At 37.3% G+C, this 22,134-nt stretch overlaps 2 protein-coding genes across 3 annotated transcripts in view; both read right to left on the bottom strand.

The window, feature by feature from the left end:
- Nucleotides 1–22,134, bottom strand: part of PHKA1 (phosphorylase kinase regulatory subunit alpha 1) — a 131,465-nt gene that overhangs the window by 17,871 nt on the left and 91,460 nt on the right. For both annotated transcript variants that reach the window (XM_060136929.1, XM_060136930.1), the window contains exons 17-25: nt 20,142–20,220; nt 18,036–18,202; nt 15,480–15,656; nt 13,807–13,898; nt 13,309–13,448; nt 4,334–4,490; nt 3,780–3,859; nt 2,537–2,615; nt 2,267–2,396 (exon numbers count right to left, since the gene is read on the bottom strand). In XM_060136929.1, coding sequence (XP_059992912.1) covers nt 2,267–2,396; nt 2,537–2,615; nt 3,780–3,859; nt 4,334–4,490; nt 13,309–13,448; nt 13,807–13,898; nt 15,480–15,656; nt 18,036–18,202; nt 20,142–20,220 — 1,101 coding nt within the window. The remainder of the gene's footprint in view (nt 1–2,266; nt 2,397–2,536; nt 2,616–3,779; nt 3,860–4,333; nt 4,491–13,308; nt 13,449–13,806; nt 13,899–15,479; nt 15,657–18,035; nt 18,203–20,141; nt 20,221–22,134) is intronic.
- LOC132513506 (large ribosomal subunit protein eL31-like) lies at nt 21,374–21,760 on the bottom strand. Its single transcript, XM_060137934.1, has one exon. The coding sequence runs from the start codon at nt 21,755–21,757 to the stop codon at nt 21,383–21,385; it is 375 nt and encodes a 124-aa protein (XP_059993917.1). The 5' UTR covers nt 21,758–21,760; the 3' UTR covers nt 21,374–21,382.

Raw genomic sequence — 22,134 nt, 5'->3', positions numbered from 1 at the left:
AGTTTACTACATGTAGGTCATGATTTTAAACAATGTTAGTACAAACAGGTATGACATGGTACTTGACCTTGTGAGGCTGACCAACTATTTGGGAAAGACTGGACATGTAAACAAGATAAACAACAGTAAAACATGGCATGGCTATACTAAGTGTCAAATGAGAGGTAGAGACAATAAATGCTTTGGAAATAAGAGGAGACATCAATCTCCAAGGATGGGGACTGATAAAATTAGTGGGAAGTACTGTTGAAGTGGGAGGTAGAGGCCAGACTGTTGAGGGTCTTGAATATCAGACCCAGGGATCTTGACTTTATCCTAGAAGAAATAAATAGCCATGGTTTGATGAATCCACAGGAAAAAAAAAATCTGTAATGGGCAATTAAGGAAAAGTGAAGAATGTTTGCGGATTTATCCCTTCTTGAGGTTTATTATTGAATAATCAGACTCTCATAAAACATCACTTGATACCAAAGCTTGAGAAAAAAAAATATATATATACATGTAATCTTATAACAATGTGCTGAACTGGCGATCATTTGGAATCAGGCAGAGTTGGACTCAAATTTCACTATTTACCAGTTACGTAACTTCGTGCAAGTTATTAACCTTTCTGAGTTTCATTTTTTAAAAATTGCTCATTAGCTTTATTTAAAGAATTTAAAATTTTTATACAATTTTAAAGGTTACTTTCCATTTACAGTTATTACAAAATATTGGCTATATTCCCTGTGTTGTACAATACATTCTTTTTTTTTAACATCTTTATTGGGGTATAATTGCTTTACAATGGTGTGTTAGTTTCTGCTTTATAACAAAGTGAATCAGTTATACATATACATATGTTCCCATATCTCTTCCCTCTGGCATCTCCCTCCCTCCCACCCTCCCTATCCCACCCCTCCAGGCGGTCACAAAGCACCAAGCTGATCTCCCTGTGCTATGCGGCTGCTTCCCACTAGCTATCTACCTTACGTTTGGTAGTGTATATATGTCCATGCCTCTCTCTCGCTTTGTCACAGCTCACCCTTCCCCCTCCCCATATCCTCAAGTCCGTTCTCTAGTAGGTCTGTGTCTTTATTCCTGTCTTACCCCTAGGTTCTTCATGACGTTTTTTTCCTTAAATTCCATATATATATATGTGTTAGCATACGGTATTTGTCTTTCTCTTCCTGACTTACTTCACTCTGTATGATAGACTCTAGGTCTATCCACCTCATTACAAATAGCTCAATTTCGTTTCTTTTTATGGCTGAGTAATATTCCATTGTATATATGTGCCACATCTTCTTTATACAATACATTCTTGAGCCTATTTTACATCCAATAGTTTGAGTTTCAATTCCTTTTACCATCAGTAAAAGTGAGATAAAAATACCTTCTCCAGTTGGTTGTTGTAAGGATTAAATGAGATAATATATGTAAATAAAAAGCAAAAAGTACAGTGTCTGGCATATGGTAGGTATAAAATAATCATTAGCTTTATTCCTTTAAAGGGTTATTTAAATATACATTATCTCATGTAATTTAGGTTAGATTCAAACCAATAAATTTAGCTACTTGCTAACAGCTCAATTAAAAGCCTTTTGGGGAAATTTAACTGAAACAATGGCTAAAATTGAGTTTTGCAACTGTGATTTTATCTTTGTATTCAATCCCTATCTCTATTACTTTGCCATTCTTGTTGAAATCAAATACCGAAGGAAAAAATAGTCATGCCACGGGGTCTCCCCATAATTCTGTGCTACAGCTTCCAAAGGCCCCATCTATTCTTCTAACTAAAATTGCTACCTTGCCAAATATACCTATAGCTAATATCAAAAAGAGTCTTGTCAGATAAATATGAATAGAAATATTGCCTTCCTTTATTTGATCCTGATGTTGACTAGACAGAATACTGACACTATAATCAAACTGATGTGGTGACTCAATCTGACAGCCAGAGGTGGCCATGCCTGAATCAGAATTGAACCCAGTCTATCACACTTAGTTTGATGTATGCCTCGGATCACTCTAGGAGTTAGTAGGAATGTCATTGGGAGTGCAGAGCCCCTAGGAGGTGGAATTTTGAAGTTGATAACTAATATATAAATTTGTCATAGCAGTCCCTTGACTTGTATAGAGACTGACTAACATGGGAACAAGACTGCTATATGCAGCTTCTGAGCTACCGATAAAAATCTTTTAGATTCCTTTCCCTCCTGATTCAAAACTCAATAGAACTCTATTAAAAGTGAATTCTGCCTCAAACAGTTACTTAATTGAATACCTGAGCATCGAAGGGAGTGGGCCAGTTCTGTTGCCATAACTTGTATGATCAGACCAATTCGAAGTCGAAACATTTCAGCAAAGAGGCCAGGCTGAGTTCGCATATACATGGCTAGATATACCATTATTTCCTGTGCATGGAATGAATATAGACAAAAATTATGCCCTAGATCTCACAAGGCTTATTTTGTGGTCTTCAGAAATTGCCAGATCAACTGAAAACAAACTTTTAAATATCAATCACCAGATTAGGCTTTATAATTCTGCTCACCTGTGTAAGAATTGAAATGCTCATGTCCCCTTCACTGGCTTCATCTATCAGCTGAGTGAGTACTTCATAGGGCAGAGGTCTAAGGAAGAGGACAGTGAAGAAAGACAAAATTCTGCAACTACTTAAAGCTAAATTTATTGAGAAAATAAAAAAGCTCCTCCCAAGTCCAAGTCAGTGTCTCAACATCTCATCATTACTGGTAGCATTCTGGTTCTTTCAGTCTTCAAAGTTCACTGCCTCCCCAAAGCACTCTGGCCCATATCAACTCAGGAGAGCTCTGCTCTCCCGTCTCTAAGCCTGGATTGCCCTTCTCCTTCCAAATTGTATTTAAAACTCACCCCATGACGTCCTTCCAGACCAGTCTTTCATGGTTAATTCTTAACATTTGACAAGTAACTATTATGGCTAAAAAGTAATAAACTAAATTTAAGCTGTGCCTTTTGGAAGACATTTTATTACTTTACAATCACACCTTATAGAGTTATACTGATTTTTTATAGTTTCATCAGTTTACACACACACACACCCTCCTACACTTCTGACTCTCCTGTTGATACTAAGCACTCTGGGGGCATGGGGCATGCCATCTTCTTTTGGATTGCCCACAGTAGCCACAAAATTGATCTGATTTGTAATAAAAGGTTCTGTTTGCCAGGAATAAGGTGTTATGGATTGAACTGTGTTCCCTCTAAGTTCCTATGTTGAAATCCTAATCCCTAGTATCTCAGAGTGTCTTTACAGAGGTAAGCTAAAGTGAGGTAATTGGGTGGGCCCTAATCTAATATGACTGGTGTCTTTTATAAGTGAGAAATTTGGACACAGAGACACACAGAGAGAGAAGAAATGTGAAGAGACATAAGGAAAAAACAGCCATCTATAAGCCAAGGAGAGAGGCCTGGAACAAAGTCTAGAGTATAGCTGATTTTTTGTGGGGGCTAATTCCAGTTGCCCTGTTTGTTTTTTGAATAAAACGTTTGGTAAAGCCAATAAGTAAAAACAAACAAACAAAAAAACCCCAAAAGAGCAAAATACATTTGAGTACTACTCCCTGTGAGCCTTCTCTTTCATTTACTCATGTCCTATCACTACCAACATTCTCACATTCACTGTCCCTGATAGAAGCTCACACACGTAGGACATTATCATCCACTTATAGATTAGGACAAGAGAATTGCAGTCAGTCCACACAGCTCCTTAAAGTCTCAGAGAAGCTTCATCAAACCCAAACAAAAACCATACTAACGCAGAGATGGTCTTCTCTCGAGGTTCTGGAGGGAGTCCCACTGTCAAATGTTTCTGGTGGGAGAGAAGGTCTGTGCAGGCCTAGGAATAAATAGTATAATAGTATTATCCTTCCCATAACACCTCACATTTCCACGAAATTTTCTGTTTTCAGCCTAGAAACCTTTGCTCCCCCTTAACTTAATGACACATCAATCTTTTCCTCAGGAAATGCGATGAAGATCAGAAAAGAGGGATTTCTAGGAAAGAACAATGAAGTATTTTTATCTCCTAAAAGGTAGGAACTTTTAGCCTAGTATAAAGTCATTCTTAAGACCTAGAATCCTCATAGTTTATAACACCTCTATAAGTCTACAGTTTATATGCTTCAGTATTATATATTTGACATTCATAAACAAAAAAAGCTACCTGATAATCAGAAATGTTATGTGGGAAAAACAACATCTTAAACGGTTAGATGCTGTGGTGACTGCCTTAAAAAACAACTGCAGAAACCAATTTATAAAAAGCACCTCCATTTAGATTTGGTATAAATTCAAGAAGAATTTATAGTACCTCATCGAGTGCTTCCACCTTCTTCCTTAAGATTCCAGAGATGTATCGGATCAGGCCCCAGTGACGAATTTCTCCAACTTTGCTATAGAGCTCAGTAAGCAGCTCTCTGACTGTTGCACTCCCTTCATCATACAATCCAGTGTCCCAGTCAGGTCCTCTGGAATGTTAAAGGCAGGTCTACATTAATTATAAATAAAGCTACAGGCAACAATACTTTGTTTGTGTCATAGAGAATATGCCTGTTTTTGATAGGTTTCTCTCATTAGGAAATGAATGTTATTTACTACGAATTCTCGTAAAACTATTTTTAAGTTGGTACTGAAAGCCGAATACCTAGACAAGAATAAGTCTTAGTTTCAGTTGTGTTTTGACAAAATACATTCTTTTACCCTCTTAATGGGCTTCAAAGTAGCTGAAATTAAAGTCAAAGATTTAATTTAACTACTGAAAGTTCAGAAAGTATGCTACACTTAGGGAACTAATGAAGAAGTAAGAAGAATGTGTGCTTATTTTTAAAAGATACATACACACACACACACACACACACACACACACATCATATACATTATTGTCGTAAAAGTTCCTATACCACAAGTCAACTGTGAAGTACCATAAAAGATATATGAAGTGCTATGAAATTGGGGAGTTTAATAGATGATAAAAGGTAGATTATTTATTAAATGATGTTAAGACAATCAAGTAGCCATCTGGATAAAACATTGAATCCATGCCTCACACTGTACACCAAAATTCCAAATGTATCAAATTTAAGTGTTAAAGTACTAAAAGAGATATGGGAGAACTATTTTATAATTTCAGAGTCAAGGACTTTTAAACTGTGAACTATACACCAAAAGTCATAAAAGAAAGATTGATACATTTATATATATATATATATATGTATATATAAATATACAAAACTCTTATTGCAAAAACCACTATAAGCAAAGTCATAGGACAAATTACAAACTGAGAAAAATATTTGCAATTCATAGGCCAATTTTCCTAATATATAAAGAATTCCACCAAAAAACTACTAGAACTCATCAATGAATTCAGAAAAGTCGCAGGATACAAAATTAATATACAGAAATTTGCTGCATTTCTATACACTGACAATAAACTATCAGAAAGAGAAATTAAGAACAATCTCATTTAAAATCAAATCAAAAAGAATAAAATACCTAGGAATAAATCTAACTAAGGAGGTAAAAGACCTGCACTCAGAAAATTGTAAGACATTGATAAAAGAAATTGAAGGTGACATAAGCAAATGAAAAGACATACCATGCTCATGGATTGGAAGAATTAACATTGCTAAGGTGACCATACCACCCAAGACAATCTACAGATTCAATGCAATCCCTATCAAAATACCAATGGCATTTTTCACAGAACTAGAACAAATCATTCTAAAATTTGTATGGAAACACAAAAGGCACTGAATAGCCAAAACAATTTTGAGAAAGAAGAAAAAGCTGGAGGAATCATGCTCCCTGTCTTCAGACTATGCTATAAAGCTGCAGTCTTCAAAGCAGTATGGAACCGGCACAAAAGCAGACACACAGTCCAATGGAACAGAATAGAGAGCTCAGAAATGAACCCACAATTATATGTTTAATTAATGTTCAACAAAGGAGACGAATATACAATGGGGAAAAGACAGCCTCTTCAATAAACGGTGCTGGGAAAACCGAACAGCTACATGCAAAAGAATCAAACTGGACTACTTTCCCACACCATATATAAAAATACAGTCAAAATGGATTAAAGACTTAAATGTAAGACCTGAAACTATAACAATTCTAGAAGAAAACATAGACAGTATACTCTTTGACACTGGTCTTAGCAATATGTTTTTGGATATGTCTCCTCAGGTGTGGGAAACAAAAGCAAAAATAAGCAAATGAGACTACCTCAAACTAAAAGTTTTTGCACAGAGAAGGAAACTGTCAACAAAACAAAAAGGCTGCCTACTGAATAGAAGACAACTGCAAATGATATATCCAATGAAGGGTTAATATCCAAAATAGACAACTCATACAATTCACATCAAAAAAAATAAACAATCTGATTGAAAATAGGCAGAGAATCTGAATAGACATTTTTCCAGAGAAGACATACAAATGGCTAATAGGCACATGAAAAGATGCTCAATATCACTAATCATCAAGGATATGCAAATCAAAACCACAATGAGATATCACCTCACACCCGTCAGAATGGCCATCATCAAAAAGATAAGAAATACCAAGTGTTTGTGAGGATGTGAAGAAAAAGGAACCCTCATGCACTGTTGGTGGGAATGTAAATTGGTGCAGTCATATGGAAAACAGTATGGAGATTCCTCAAAAACTTAGAAATACCAACAAGGACCTACTATATAGCACAGGGAACTATACTTAATATTTTGTACTAACCTATAAGGGAAAAGAATCTGAAAAAGAATATATATATATATATATATATGAAAAACTGAATCACTGCTGTACACCTGAACTAACATGACATTGTAAATCAACTATACTTCAATAAAATTTTCAAAAAGGGCAAAACCAAAACCCTTAAAAATAGAACTACCATATGATCCAGCAATTCCACTTCTGGGTATCTATCTGAAGAAAATGAAAACACTAATTTGAAAAGATATATGCACAGCTCTGTTCATTGCAGCATTATTTATGATAGCCAAGATATGGAAGCAACTAAATGCCCATCAATATGAATGGATAAAGATGTGAGATATATATATATATATATATATATATATATATACATACACACACACACATACACACACACACATATACATATACACACATACATACACACACAATGGAATATTACTCTGCAATAAAAAAGAATTAAATCTTGCCATTTTCAAAAACATGGATGGTGGACCTAGAGGATATTATGCTAAGTGAAATAAGTCAGACAGAGAAAGATAAATATTGTATGACTTCACTTATATATAGAGTCTAAAAAATAAAACAAATGAACAAACATAACAAAGCAGAAATAGTATCACAGATACAGAGAACAAACATGGTTGCCAGAGGAGAGAGGAGTGGGGGGAGCAGAGAAATAGGTGAGGGAGATTAAGAGGTTAAAAAAAAAGAATTCCAACAAATAGATAAGAAAATAAAAAACAACAAAAGAACATCTGGCAAAATAAGTACCAATGGCTTTTAAACTTAAGAAAAGGTGTTCAATCTACCATTTGGGTAAACAGGTATAAAAGTAAACACATATATATCTGTATTTACCTATATATGCATAAAATGTCCCTGGATGGATACACAAAAAATCAATAGCATTGATTGCCTATGAGGAGGGGAACCAGGTATCTGGGGAACAGAGGTGGGAGAAAGACTTTTTACCCCTTCACTGTATCCTTTTGTACTTTAAAATGTTTGAACCATGATAATGTGTTATCTATTCAATATATTAAATTATATATAAATGTTTAATATAATAAAACTAAATCTATACTATACGAATCAATGGATTCAAGAAACAGTGAATGAAAGTCTGAAGAGTAACAGGATATTTTCAGTCTCAAAGTACATCTCTACAAGATAGTTTTAATTTTGAAGTATAACATAGTAACTTTACAGTGGAGGAACGTGGAAGATACTACCTTAACCAAGTGGTCAAAGTTACCAGAAATGGGACTCATCAATACTATGTGCCTCCTGATAGGATACACTGAGAAGAACTCAGCATCACTTCAGTAGCATTCTTGCCCAAAATGCATAACCTGAATTTAATTATGAGGCAACAACAGATAAACCAAAATTTAGGGATATTCTGCAAAACAACTGGTCTGTATCCTTCAAAAATGTCAATAACATTAAAAATAAAGACTTAGGAACTGTTCCAGATTAAGGGAGATGAGGGACACATAAGAACTAAATGAAATGCATCATTTAGATTTTCTTTTGCTATAAAGACATTATTGGGACAACCAACAAATCTCACTAAGGTCTGTAGATTAGATAACAGTATTATATTAACATTAATTTTCTGATTTTGGCAATTATACTGTGCTTATATAAGAGAATTCCTAGTCTTTAGGAAATACACACTGAAGTATCTGGGGGTAGAAGGGGATCATGTTTGCCACATACTGTCAAATGGTTCAGAAAAAAAATGTGTGTGTGGTGATGGTGATGATGAGATGATGAAGAACAAGACAGGAAGGGAGGGAGGCGGGGGGGGAGAGAGATATTAAAGCTCAGTGTGAATATCTGAGGGATCTGGGTGAAGGATATCCAGAACTTTTTTCTTTTTTTAATTTAATTTTATTACTTTTTTAAACTTTATTGGAGTATAACTGCTTTACAATGGTTAGTTTCTGCTTTATAACAAAGTGAATCAGTTATACATAGACATATGTTCCCATATCTCTTCCCTCTTGCGTCTCCCTCCCTCCCACCCTCCCTATCCCACCCCTCGAGGTGGTCACAAAGCACCGAGCTGATCTCCCCGTGCTATGCGGCTGCTTCCCACTAGCTATCTAATTTAAGTTTGGTAGTGTATATATGCCCATGCCACTCTCTCACTTTGTCACAGCTTACCCTTCCCCCTCCCCATATCCTCAAGTCCATCCTCCAGTAGGTCTGTGTCTTTATTCCCATCCTGCCCCTAGGCTCTTCATGACCATTTGTTTTTCTTTTTTTTAGACTCCATATATATGTGTTAGCATACGGTATTTGTTTTTCTCTTTCTGACTTACTTCACTCTGTATGACAGAATCTAGGTCCATTCACCTCACTACAAATAACTCAATTTTGTTTCTTTTTATGGCTAATATTCCACTGTATATATGTGCCACATCTTCTTTACCCATTCATCTGTTGATGGACACTTAGGTTGCTTCCATGTCCTGGCTATTGTAAATAGAGCTGCAATGAACACTGTGGTACATGACTTTTTGAATTATGGTTTTCTCAGAACTTTTTTTTGTACTATCCTTACAACTTTTCTCTAAGTTTGAAATAGTCAAAATAAAAATAAATAATATGAAAATAAATGTTATGAGATCTCATAATCAGGGAAGATCCTTTTTATTCCTAGGTATCAGAGAAAGTTTCATGGAGGTGACAGATGATCCAGGTCTTGATGGATAGCTAGAATTCCAACGAAGAGAGATGGGATGTGGTAAAAGGAGAGTAGTCCAGACAGAGGAAAAAACATGAACCAAGGTCTGAAAGTGGTCATGTACAGGCTTTGTTTTGGATGTGATAAGTAGCAGGCTGTTTTGGTGGCAGTATTCACATTGTGATGGGGGAGCAATGGTAAAGGTTGAAAGTTAGATTATAGAGGATATAGGTTTGGTCACTGATTCCCAACAGTAGTGGTGGTGATGTGGTAGGGAGAGGCAGGGGATTAGAAGGACTTGATGTTGACACAATTTCAAGTCTGGGTGACTGAAAGAATGATAATACCATGAAAAGCGTCAGGCAGTAGTAGGTTTCTGGTAAAGACTGAATTTGACTTTAGACATGTTGAGTAAGAAGACATAAAAATGAATTCTGAGTAGATTAAGGACTTAAATTTTTTAAAATTCTTAAAGGTATTTAAAATATTTTTAAATTCTGGGAGGGGAGAAGGTTCTCCCCATGCATGATAAGAAACTCAGAAGCCAAAAAAGAAAAGACTATATAAAACAAAACTTTTGGGACTTCCCTGGTGGTCCAGCGGTTAAGACTCCACGCTCCCAAGGCAGGGGGCCGGGGTTCGATCCCTGGTCAGGGAACTAGACACCACATGCTGCAACTAAAGATCCCACGTACCACAACTAATGATCCCCCACGCCACAACGAAGATGTTGCGTGCCGCAACTAAGACCCGGTGCAGCCAAATAAGTAAATAAATAAATATTTTTTTTAAAAAACGAAAGTTTTGCATAGAGAAAAGCATATGAACAAAGTTAAAACACAAATTCCTTGGACAAAATATCTGCAACAAATATAACAAACAAAATAGTAATATATACTATTACTATAAGGAAAATATAAATAACCCAATGGAGAGCAAACAATGGTTATGAACAGACAACTCACAGAAGGAATACTAGTCAACAGACATAGGAAACCCCACCTCCCAGTTTCTACTCAAATCCACAAGGGATATTGGGCAGAATTCCAAGTGTATTAAAAACCATGCAGCACATCAAACAATCTACTCAAGTGGTTTGATACTAGAGTAACTAGTTCTAGTGAGATTACAGGTTTTGATCAGATGTTATGGTGAAGTTAGTATGTACAGGATTAGATGAAGAAAACTCGTGTTAGGAGTGGAAGAATTGGCAGTCAACCATGGACTATCTGAATTGGTAGGAAAGCATGAGTGTTTCAAGCCTTTGCTTGCCTATCCCAATGACCCTGCTGAATCTTCAGTTTTCATTCAAGCTACAGTCATTAGTCATTCTGTCCTTAACCCTTATCTCTTCTCACCTTCTCTATCTTTTCATTACTCTGCATTTAGCATTGTGACTGGTACATAAGTATTCAACTGATACTTTTTGAACAGACTGCTTATCCTAAAGGAAAAAGGAAAGGAATAGAGGTATCGGGGTAATAAAACCCATGTCTTTTTCTTGGTAGTAGCACATAACAAGCTTTAACAGTTGGCATTTGGACAGGGTTGTATGAGAGGCAAAGTCCCTCCCAGCATCAGACTGTCAGGAGGCTTATATAAGGCACAAGTTCTACCATCCATAACAGGAGGAGGGCAAGGGAACTCCCAGGGAAGAGGGGAGGAGGGGGGTTACAGGTCTAGGTGTAGTCCCTCAGTAGCACTGTGGGGAGGCTCTAGGTTAGAAAGTTCTGAATGGCAGCAATGGTTTGGGACACTCATGGCCCAGGGCTTATCTCTTGCTAGCAGATGCAGGTTGAGTTTTGAGGAGGATACAAAGCAGGCAGGCCCTAAATGGCTTAAAATATGTTTGGGCTATTTTTAATAAAATTGGATGTGTAAAACTTTGACTTTAGTGCTGGCGGGCTTTTCAGCTTCCTTTTTTACTTACCCATTAAACACCATAATCTGATGGAAATGGCATAGACTCTGGAGTCAGGCCAAGGGGACTTCATTACCACCTAGAGGGGATGAAAGTCCCAAATCCCTACCTAGCCTTCTTTGACACTCCCCTGGCAGTGAGAAAGGTGGAGCAGTGCCTGCCTTGGTGAGAGCAAAAGTCTGGGCTTTCCACTCAGCCTTTGTTGACAGAGGTAGCACCACAGATTTTTCTCTGGTGCTTGGCTGGAATAGAGTGGTTATTGTTTAAAAGTTGTCTGTGTTGCTAGAGTGCCTCTTTCCTAGCCCTTTGTCTGGGAAGAACGGGTTTTCCTTAGGGCTTTTGTTGTCTGTGCCCACTGACTGGCCTTTTCAGGCTGCTGGCTTCTCCAGCACCCAGTGAGGCAACAAAGAAAACCTGGGGACGTCAGCACCCTCTCAGTCCTCGAATCATGAGGTCCTTAGCCAGCCTGCTGCCTTCTCTCCACCTTTCAACATCTTGTTATGTTTGTTTTATAAATAATGTCCTCCTGTACCTAGCAGGAGGAACAGAGAGAAATGCATTTACTCTATCTTGTCCAGAACCAGAAGTCCCATTGTGGTTATGTTTTAAGAGGTTTTTGTCTTTTAGAAATAATACTGAAATATTTAAGAATAAAATGATAAAATGTTTGGTGTATCCTCTTCAAAATAATCCAGGAGGAAGAGAGAATGAGAATATAGATGTGACAAGATTAACCATGAGTTTTTAGTTGTTCAGGCTGGGAGATGGGTCCAGAAGTGTTCATCACACTATTCTCTCTACTTTTGTGTAAGCCTGGGCATTTCGGCAACATCATCAAAGTTACTCTCCCTCCTCTGTTGAGGATGCGTTTGAGGAAAACTAGATTGAAGTAGAAAGACTTGTTAGGAAACTGTAGCAATAGTCCTAGGGAGAGACATAGGTCTGAATGGAGGCAGCAATATTAGAGATGCAGAAGATAAATATTTAGAGGTAAAACTGGACAGACTTGGTGATTAACTGGATATAGGGAGAAGGCTTGATGATTAGGTAGGTGTTGATTCCAACAATAGAGATGGAGAATTTCATAGGAGCGACTCCACTTTTTTTTCTTTTTTTGCGACTCCATTTTTGATATTTGACTGCTGACTGCTTTCAAGTCCTACCATTCCCCTTTCCTTTCCAGCCAACTCCTGGGCAAGTTGATAAAAAAGTCTGAGTGTTCCCTCTTTTGGTGCTGTTGAGAATGAACCCTCATCCCAGCCTCACCTCCTAATCATAATAAAATTCCAAATCCAGCCTCTTTCCCTGCTTTTTAAGGACTCACACCCTTCTGGTATGTGTTGGGCATCATCAGTCATGACATCCAAAACCAATTAGGGGAGGGCGGGGGTCCATGCTGCCTCTTCATGGTGCTGACAACATGAATAAATGAGGAAGAACAGGTAATTTTGTGGGGGAATTTGGGGGACAGGAAAGAAGAGTTCAAGGTACGTAGAGTTAGAGGTACCTAGATAAAATGTACCTAGCAGAGGGTGCCTGACACACAGCAAACACTCACTAATGCTACTTTTTTTTTCCTGTAAGCCTCCATATTTTTACTTCTTTTGAGTTAAAATTTATTTATCTATAGATTTTACCAAATAATGGAGGCTTAAAATAACCATAATAATGATAATAATGTTTATGTTATTAGTCACTTACTATGTACCAGGCATTGTATTAGAGACTGCAGATATTTTATCTTATTTTAATCTTTAAAACAATTCTATGAGGTGGGTATAATCCAAATTTTATAAATGAGGACAATTGAGACTTTAAAGTTACACAGTGGGTAGGTTGCAAAACTATTCAAATCCACATCAGTGAGACTCCAGAGCAGTGCTATACTTACTATGCTATACTTCGTTTTCTATATGATCATGAAAGTAGATTGATAATATCCATCACTTACTTCATAGTATATAGCATGTAGAGGATATCAGCTTGCTCCTGTAAGCTGGAGGTCTCCTTCAACTGTAAAACCAGTGCTTTGAAGTCCACCTCCCCAGATGGGTCTCTAGGAAGATGTATTTCTACACGAACAGAGGGAACCTTTAGTTTGAGAAAAGACAAAAAAAATCCACAAGTGCTCACCTTAAATAACGCCCTAGAGTGTTGATCTTTTCACTTTCTAAACCTTTTCCATAAGAGTTTCCTAAATTTTGACAAAAAGTAAAGCAAAAACAATGACACCTTCAGAATGCATGATACAGCAATCTAGTTTTCTTAAGCCTGACTAGAAAAACTTGCCCATTTAAAAAGTGAACTAAAAAGGACATATATCTTCACCATGGTGGCATTTTGCCTACCACCAGTTACTAGTAGAAACCATAATGGCTAGTTCTATTATTTTCTGTAAGAATGGCAGTTTTGCAAAAAGCTGATAGAAATACCTCCTGTGCAAATTTACCTGGTCCTCTTGTGGTGCATGAAGTAAGTCAAGTAAGTTGAGTGAAGGCCGGGAAGCCTGAAATATCTTTGTAGGAAGATACATGTGTACATCTGCAAGAGGTTGATATTTATGGAAAAGCTTAGATAATTAAGAGATTAATAAAAATGCACAGTTGACCTCAACAATGAAGTTACATATGGGTTGGTTCTTTATAGAACAAGAATGAGAAGTTTACCCTTTCTTGGTAATAGCAAAGAAAAGAAATATGAAGGTCAGATAAATCAAAGGATATTCAATCAATCAATCAACATATTTTGAATGGAATATCTAGAATTATAGCATCAGCTGGACATATAAGATATTAAATTCTACAAACGTAATCAATACCACAATGGTGCCATCACTGATACTTTAATAGAATACCACATATAACAGAAAGAACCCAGTTACATTTTATATTTTCTGGACTCTCTCAGAAGAATATCTGGCTGCTAGCAGTTGGAATTGCTTGAGAACAGATAAACGGATGACCCTATCTAGGGAATCAAAAAATGTAGTGGCTGACCAACTTCGAGATATTCCTAAGATTTTTACTTACAGTTCATTGTTGAAACACTTACCGTAACCTCTAAGGAGAGACTCTCTTGTCATTTTTGCCATTTTACAGATAGAGAAAGAGAGATACAGAGCTCAGATAACTGTTCAAGCAAGTAAGTAGCAGAGCTGGGAATTAAGCTCAAGTTTCCTGATTCACAATCAAGAAGTATAACTTAATAAAGCTGATGTCTTTGCATAAGCCCTTTGTCAAGGAAGCATACGCAAAGGCTATGTATGCTAAGCTTTTCCCTTTTCTAACTGTTAAATGATTCCCCAATGATCATGCTTAATATCTTTGTTTAGTAATGGTCAATAAAATTTTAGACAGTGTGATCATGCATCTCAATCATTCTCATCATCTGTGAAATGTTAACATTTAGGTCCTCTAGGTATGGCCAAGGAGCCCTTCTGTCCCTTCATATGCAACTATCATACAGGTACTGAACACTCTTAGGAACCATGACTACTCCTGGCAATGTGTGGTAGAAGACATCCTCCACTGTGAATACTACTGAGGGAGGATAGTAGTCTTGGGGAGAAGAATGGTAAAGCTGTTGAAGAATGATACTGTAGTTGACAAATACAGCTCTACACTGCTGGAACAACTGACTGTATAAGTTACAGCTGGCCTAAGGAACCAGATTTAGCTTACTTAAGGGAGAATATCTCCCTTTCCATTGCAAGGCTATCTTGTAATAGTCTGCAATGCTTTCTCTTTAAATAAAATTACTTCCAAATTAGTAACTTTTCCAAAGGAGGAAAAAATCCTTTCCACATTTTAATACTTTGATGTTAAAACTGAATATGCTCCATGTCTCTTGTTCTGTCTCTTCTTGCTATGTAACTGGTTAAACCAGACTACACAGCACTATCTATAGCAAAACTATACCCATTAATTACCCATTTTTAATTGTAAAAATTCATTAATTTTACAAATATTTGAGCATCTAGTATGTTCTAGGTGCTGTCTGAGATGCTGGGATAAAGCAGTGAACAAAACAAAGTTCCTGACTACACTGTAATAAACACTCCACCCCCATCCTGGGCTTCATGTCATCCTGTTCCTGACTCCAGTGAGTCATGGCATTACTCACTCTGTACATGCAGCTCCTTGGCCTTGGTCATCAAGGACATTAAATCGCAGGTTGTCTGCACAGCAGCTCGGAACCGATTTATCCCCCCCTTCTGTGAGGTAAGGGCTACTTTAGGATGGGGAGCCGTGTGCACCAAAAGGTGATCTAAATAACGAGCAACTTCATCACCACAGCGAGCTGCAAGGTTAGTGGGGGGAGGGGGGAGAGAAAAAAATAAACATTTTAGTTACTTCACAATCTACCCCACCAAACAGAATGACTGGCTCCTGTGCCCACAACACAGCACCAAAACCAGGTTGTTTTAGCTCATGGGGGAAAATAGCTGGTGATCATTATACAATCTCGTAGCTTTACTATTCAGAAACTATGGCTATTTACCAGGATCCACCTGTTCTTCAACTTTGTTGAGACAATATTAGGTTCCCTGAAAGTAGTATGAGCTTATTATAGGCCAGGTGGAGCATTTCATAATCTATGTATGTGTGTGTGATGGTAGTGGTGGTGGCAGTTGTGGTGGAGGAGTAGAATAGGGCCCTTTGAGTCTCACTGGTATGAGGAGACTTGTGGGGAAGGGCAAAAATCTTCTACTAAACATTGAGCCTAGCTGAAAACAGACAGATTCCACAAATGGCAGCTACAATTGCTAAAGAAAAAACAAGCTCCATGTGGCACTGGTGTCAAAAGGACTACTGACCACACGTTGGTCTTTTTTGTTACCCCCTTCATTTATTCACCAAATATTTACTGCCCACTATGGACCAGGTGGTGTACTAGGTGCTGAGGTTTCAGTGCTGAAGAAGACAGATATAGTCCTTATCCTCTTGGTCTCTCCCTCCCCCCCACACCTTCTATAACATTCTCTCTGACTATGGATAATGGAAACAAAAAAAAATACATATATCTTGTGGCTGCTTAACATTTCAGATTTTACATGAACACTTGCAACATTTATAGTTGGAAAAGCCCAATGTTTGGATCAATACTGAAGTTTGCTACGTCAGTCATGTATCATCTGGATTTTGATTACCTCTGGGGAACTCTCCAGATGTCTTTCTGTACTCTGATGTGACTAATGGGAACTAGCAGAGCTGCAGGAGTGGACCTCATACTCAGTGACATCTTAATGACAAATATTATAACCTTGAATACAATCTAGACACTTGAGTAGAGGATTATGAACAATATGGAGAGACGCGCTCTCCCCATGGAACAGCTGGCAAGCAACAGACACGTCCATTGTGAGGCCACCAATGAGTAAACCCAGACAGGGGAAAGTGACCCAGAATGCATAATATCAAGCTTAGTAAAACATATCATTAAAGAGATATATTTAAGAAAGCAATCTAAGAGAATGAGTGCTACAGATGTAAATCACAACTACCTATGCAATAGCAAACAACCTCAATATCTGACCAGTCTTATTTGGTTTTCAAAATATTTCAGCTTATGCCAAGATAGATATCATGACTTTGGGTATTACTGATAACAGGAAATAATCTTGTATTTAATGTACTCTTCAAACAAAGAAATTCACACTATTTTAGAACTTACAAAAACAGAGTGAATTAAACGGTACTTAGGTGAGTAAATGCTGAGCCCAAATGAGAAAATAGTCCTTCTGACTGCTAGTGTTTTGGTTTATTGTATATGAGATTATGCTTGCTAGCTCACTGAGGAAAGCTAATTTATTTATTTTTCTTCTCTCCAACACACCACTCTTAAGATAAAGAAACTGACTGCCTTAAGATATAGGCTTAACAATCAGAAAACCAGACAGTGAGAGCAGGCAAACCATGTTTTACATAACTAGAACAATAATTCACTCCCACTGGCCCTTCTCTCTGTGGGATTCAAATAATGTAATGTTTGCCCTGCCTAGGTCAGCATTTTAACACTTTAGGGTGTTTGTCAGGCCCCCACGATGCTTTCTCACTATATCATCTTTGTATTCATAGAAGCCAATTAGATTTTGTTCTGCGTTATTTGTCTAGTTGTAATATGAAAGCAATAGGCGTACCAAATCAGGTTTTTCAAACTACGCAGACCTCCCCAGAGATTCTGATGTACCCCTATAATATTCTATATAAAAGAACTATATAAAATTAGAATATATAGAATATATTAGAATATAAAATTATAGATTATATAATATTCTATATAAAAGAACTCTGATGGAATTTTATACTTTTTATGCTTTTTAATGTCAAAAAGCAGTACATATATGTCTAGTGTTCCTACTACATACTTGATTAAATATCTCTCACTCACCATTGCTTCCTCCCATTTTTAAAGTACCAGTCATTTTATGTACCTGGGAGAGAAATCTCCCCTAATCTTAGTAAGGGATAGTCCAACTCTATACTCCACAATCACCACAGGGATATTAGACCAGAAACCAAAGGTAAGTAGAAGAATGAAAAGTAAAGCCAAACAAAAGGTGTATTAGGTATATTAAATAGGAGTGAGACTGCTGGCAGGAGAAATATTAAGGAGGATGCTCAACAATACTTTGTATTCTTGTCCAGTAAGGCCAGTGCATTTATGAAGCCTTCTTACCATTACTGGTTGAACCATAGCCATTCATCCAGTCACCAGATTCCAGCTCATTATCATAGTCATCATAATCTTCACTGTACAATTTACCCTCAGGTCCAGGTTCCATAAAGCTCAAATGTGTGCAGCAAGATGTTGTCAAAAACTCTGACAGTTTACCTGTTTGAATCCTGACAATTAACAGGGTAAACAGAAAACAGAAAATCAGAGGAAATCATTTTCAAAACAACAACAGTTTAGTGATAAAAAGGATACCTAGAATGTTCTGTTGGGGGATTACTAACGTTTATACAATAGTACAAATTTTGTAAAAGTGAAAATTTACAGCACTCCTAGACATAGTGTAGTATAGGTTAGGGTACTATGTTAATAAAGACTACAATTATGGGTTCACAATCCACCAGCAGATCAGTTTTGCTCGCTTTCACTGCCACATACTATATTGCTAACTATGCCAAATATCTGGCAAAAACTTCCATTGGCTGCAAGAGAAGCTAGGACAGAATGAAGATAAATCACCACAAATCTGTCATATCATTTCAAAAAATACTCAAAAAGACCATTTTGAAAAGAAAAAAATGGTATCTGACAATTTTAAGAATTATAGTAGCTTGTAAGCCATATCTTCCCCTACTTATAAAGCCAACTGCAAAACCAAACCCAAAGGGAAAGTCAATAGTACTGATTTTCTAAAGAAGTCAGCTTGAGGGGGCTCCCAATGGCCAGATCTTGAATAATATGTACACTGAAATAGACAATGGAATGAAGCATGACATAAAAATAAAATAAGAATTTATGACTCTATGCTGGCAATAAAACTACAAAATTAAAGGGGGTAAGGGAGAGCTTTTTTTTTTAACAGAAGGATTCCAACTAATACATGTACAAAGAATGATAGAAACACAGAATCACGATTTTACAACCCCATTAGTAATAACTGATTGATCAATGGAAGATAAAGCCATTTGGTCAAAGATTGTTGCGGAAAGCATAATGGAATCTAGACACGAATGGAGGATTATGAAGAATATGGAGAGAAGTGCTCTCCCCATGGAAGGGCTGGCAAGCAATAGACACGTCCATTGTGAGGTCACCAATGAGTAAACTCAGACAGGGGAAAGTGACTCAGAAGATAACATTTTAAACAAACTGAGAGACATTCTGCAAAATAACTGACCTTCTTTCTTTAAAACTGTAATGAAAATTGTAATGAAATATTAACAAACGGCTGGGGAATTGCTCTAGATTAAAAGACATCAAGGAGATATAATAACTAAAAGCCAACGAGTGATCTTTCATTGGAGCTGGAGTGGGAAAAAAGCTATGGGAAAACATTATTGAGACAACTGGGTAATTTTGAATATGGACTCCGTATTAGATAATAGTATCGTATCAATATTAACTTTTCTGAGTGTGCTGATTATATTGTAGTCATGTATGAGAATGCCCTCTTTCTTAGAAGACAGAAACTGAAGTATTTAGGGTTAAAGAGTCATGATATCTCTGACTAACTCTCACACACTTTAGCAAAAAAAGTGTGTGTGCCTGTGTGTGTGTGTGCGTGTGTGTGCGTGCGCACATATGTATGTGTGAGAGAGGGAGAAGGGTAGGGAACAAGAGAGGAAGGGAGGGAGGAGAGGAAGGAAGGGAGGGAATGGGGGAGAGAGAACACACAAGTGGGACAGATGTTAACAACAGGTGAGTTCTGAGGGAGGGTATATGGTATTCAATAAGATTCTTGCATATTTGTGTCTACTTGAAATTTTTCAAAATAAAAACTTAGGGAAAAAAGAAAAGCAGTGAGAATTGAATAGTCCAGTAACCTACTTTCCTCCCTCCTTCCCTCCCTCCCTTCCATTCTTCCTTCCTTCCAGGGTAAGTTTCCTGATCCACTGAATTTATGGGGTGTAGGCAAAGAACAGGGTGGGGAAAAATTCCAACCCTTCTCTTTAACATTAAATTCCTTGATTCAATCTATCAAACACCAGCTCCTGGAATAGGATGGGTATATGTTGCTAAAGATACAGAGAAAGGCATCACAAGTCTACCATTACTATACCCAGCATCCAAATTTCACATTTCACTACTGAGTGCACAGAGGTCACTTACCTTGCCCCACCAAAATAGCCATCCTGCATTTTTCGGAGTGCTGCCAGGATACTTGAATTCAAGCTGGTTCCATCTTCATCTTAAAATGAAGAGAATTTTAAAACAATCTTTGTGGTTTTAACTTTGAAATAAGGGGAATCTTTCAATTATTTTAAACCAACTTTCTGGTGGTGATGGTACAAATGAGACAGTCCTCGTTGACCACCCTGTATTTCAACACTTCATCTGAGAGCCAATGACGCTGTGCAGAATGGGAAATGGTAAGGGATGATGACCAAGAGAGGAGAGTTCCTCACAGACAGTATCTTATTTATTGTAAGTATTTAGCACATTGCCTGATTGCAGAACACAGAATGATTACTGAATGCTGACAATAATAACAACAGCAACCATATGTTGAATGTTATGTGCTGAGTACTGTGCTGAACATTTTATACATTATCTCATCCAATGAGCTTTGGTTTACATGTGTGTAGGCATAAAAAATATTTAGAAGGCTAACAATTATCCAACTTTATGTGAAGGGGATCATACTACACATACTCTTTTGTGATCCACTTTTTCTAACTAATTCTTTGCAAAAGCTAAAAATGATTCCATAACAGATATTTAGACTGTTGTATTATAAACAACACTGTGATGCAATTTTTCTATTATTTCCTTAGGATAAATTCTTACAAGTAGAACTGTTAGAACAAAGGGAACACTTACTAAAAACTTTATAGACTGCCAAACTGCACACTAAAAAAGTTGTGCCACTATGTCTACCATCAGTATAGAAAGTGATTGTTTCCCCACATCTTTAACAACAATGGTGTTAATAATCTTTTTAATCTTTGTTTATCTGATACGTTAAAAAATACATTGTTTTGGGCCTTCCCTGGTGGCGCAGCGGTTGGGGGTCCGCCTGCCGATGCAGGGGACGCGGGTTCGTGCCCCGGTCCGGGGGGATCCCACATGCCGCGGAGCGGCTGGGCCCATGAGCCATGGCCGCTGGGCCTGCGCGTCCGGAGCCTGTGCTCCGCGGCGGGAGAGGCCGCAGCGGTGAGAGGCCCGCGTACCGCAAAAAAAAAAAAAAAAAATTAAAATTAAAAAAATACATTGTTTTAATTTTAATACTAGTAAGATTGAGCATGTTTTCATGTATAGACTGGCTATTTGTATTTCTTTTATGAATTGCCTGTTCATGTTCTTTTCCCATTTTTTTTTTTTGGTGGTTCGAAAACTTTGACAATCAACTGTTAGTTCTCATCCACATTAACTGTCTGTAGATTTTTGAAAGTGGTGACAAGTACATAGGAAACCAATGTATAGAGCTTGTTTGGTGAATCTTCATCTTCATTATGTTTTCTGGACAACCGCACATGGACATGGTATGGGATATTCCTTATTCCTTTGGCCCAGACAGCTTTGTTGAGCTCAGTGTCAATGTGTACATCTGGAGTTCCCACCTCCTTCACGGCAAATTTCCAGATTTCTTTGAGTGCCCGAGGGGCATGCTTCTTGAAACCCACTCCATGGATGCGCTGGTGAATGATGATAGTGTATTCTCTGGTCACCACCTCGTTGATGGCGGACTGGCCCTTCTTCTCGCCACCCTTCTTTGCAGGAGCCATTCTGCCAGGCTTGGGTTGGAAAGCTCTTTTCCCATGTTTTTAAAAACTAATCTTTTTTTTTTCAATTGACTTTCAAGGCCTCTTTATGTTTTGTGACTATTACCCTTTTCTCTATCATATGTATGGCAAATATTTTATCTACTTTATTATTTGTCTTTCAGCCTCAACCACACTTCATTTTTGTATAAAATATTTATTTAGAAACAAAGATTAATTTAGATTTTCATGTTTTAAAATCTGTCAAGTTTTCCTTTCTGCATCTTGCAAAGTACAGCTTTCTTCAGCCCAAGATCACAAAAACATTCTTCCATACTTTCTTCTAATACTTTTATAGTTTTTCTTGTTGCTTAGCTGTTTAATCTATTTAGAATTTAATT

The sequence above is a fragment of the Lagenorhynchus albirostris genome, chromosome X (genome assembly GCF_949774975.1).
Source record: "Lagenorhynchus albirostris chromosome X, mLagAlb1.1, whole genome shotgun sequence".
Taxonomy (NCBI): Eukaryota; Metazoa; Chordata; class Mammalia; order Artiodactyla; family Delphinidae; genus Lagenorhynchus; species Lagenorhynchus albirostris.
Note: the sequence above shows the minus strand (reverse complement) of the source record. Positions and strands in the feature narration are given on the sequence as shown.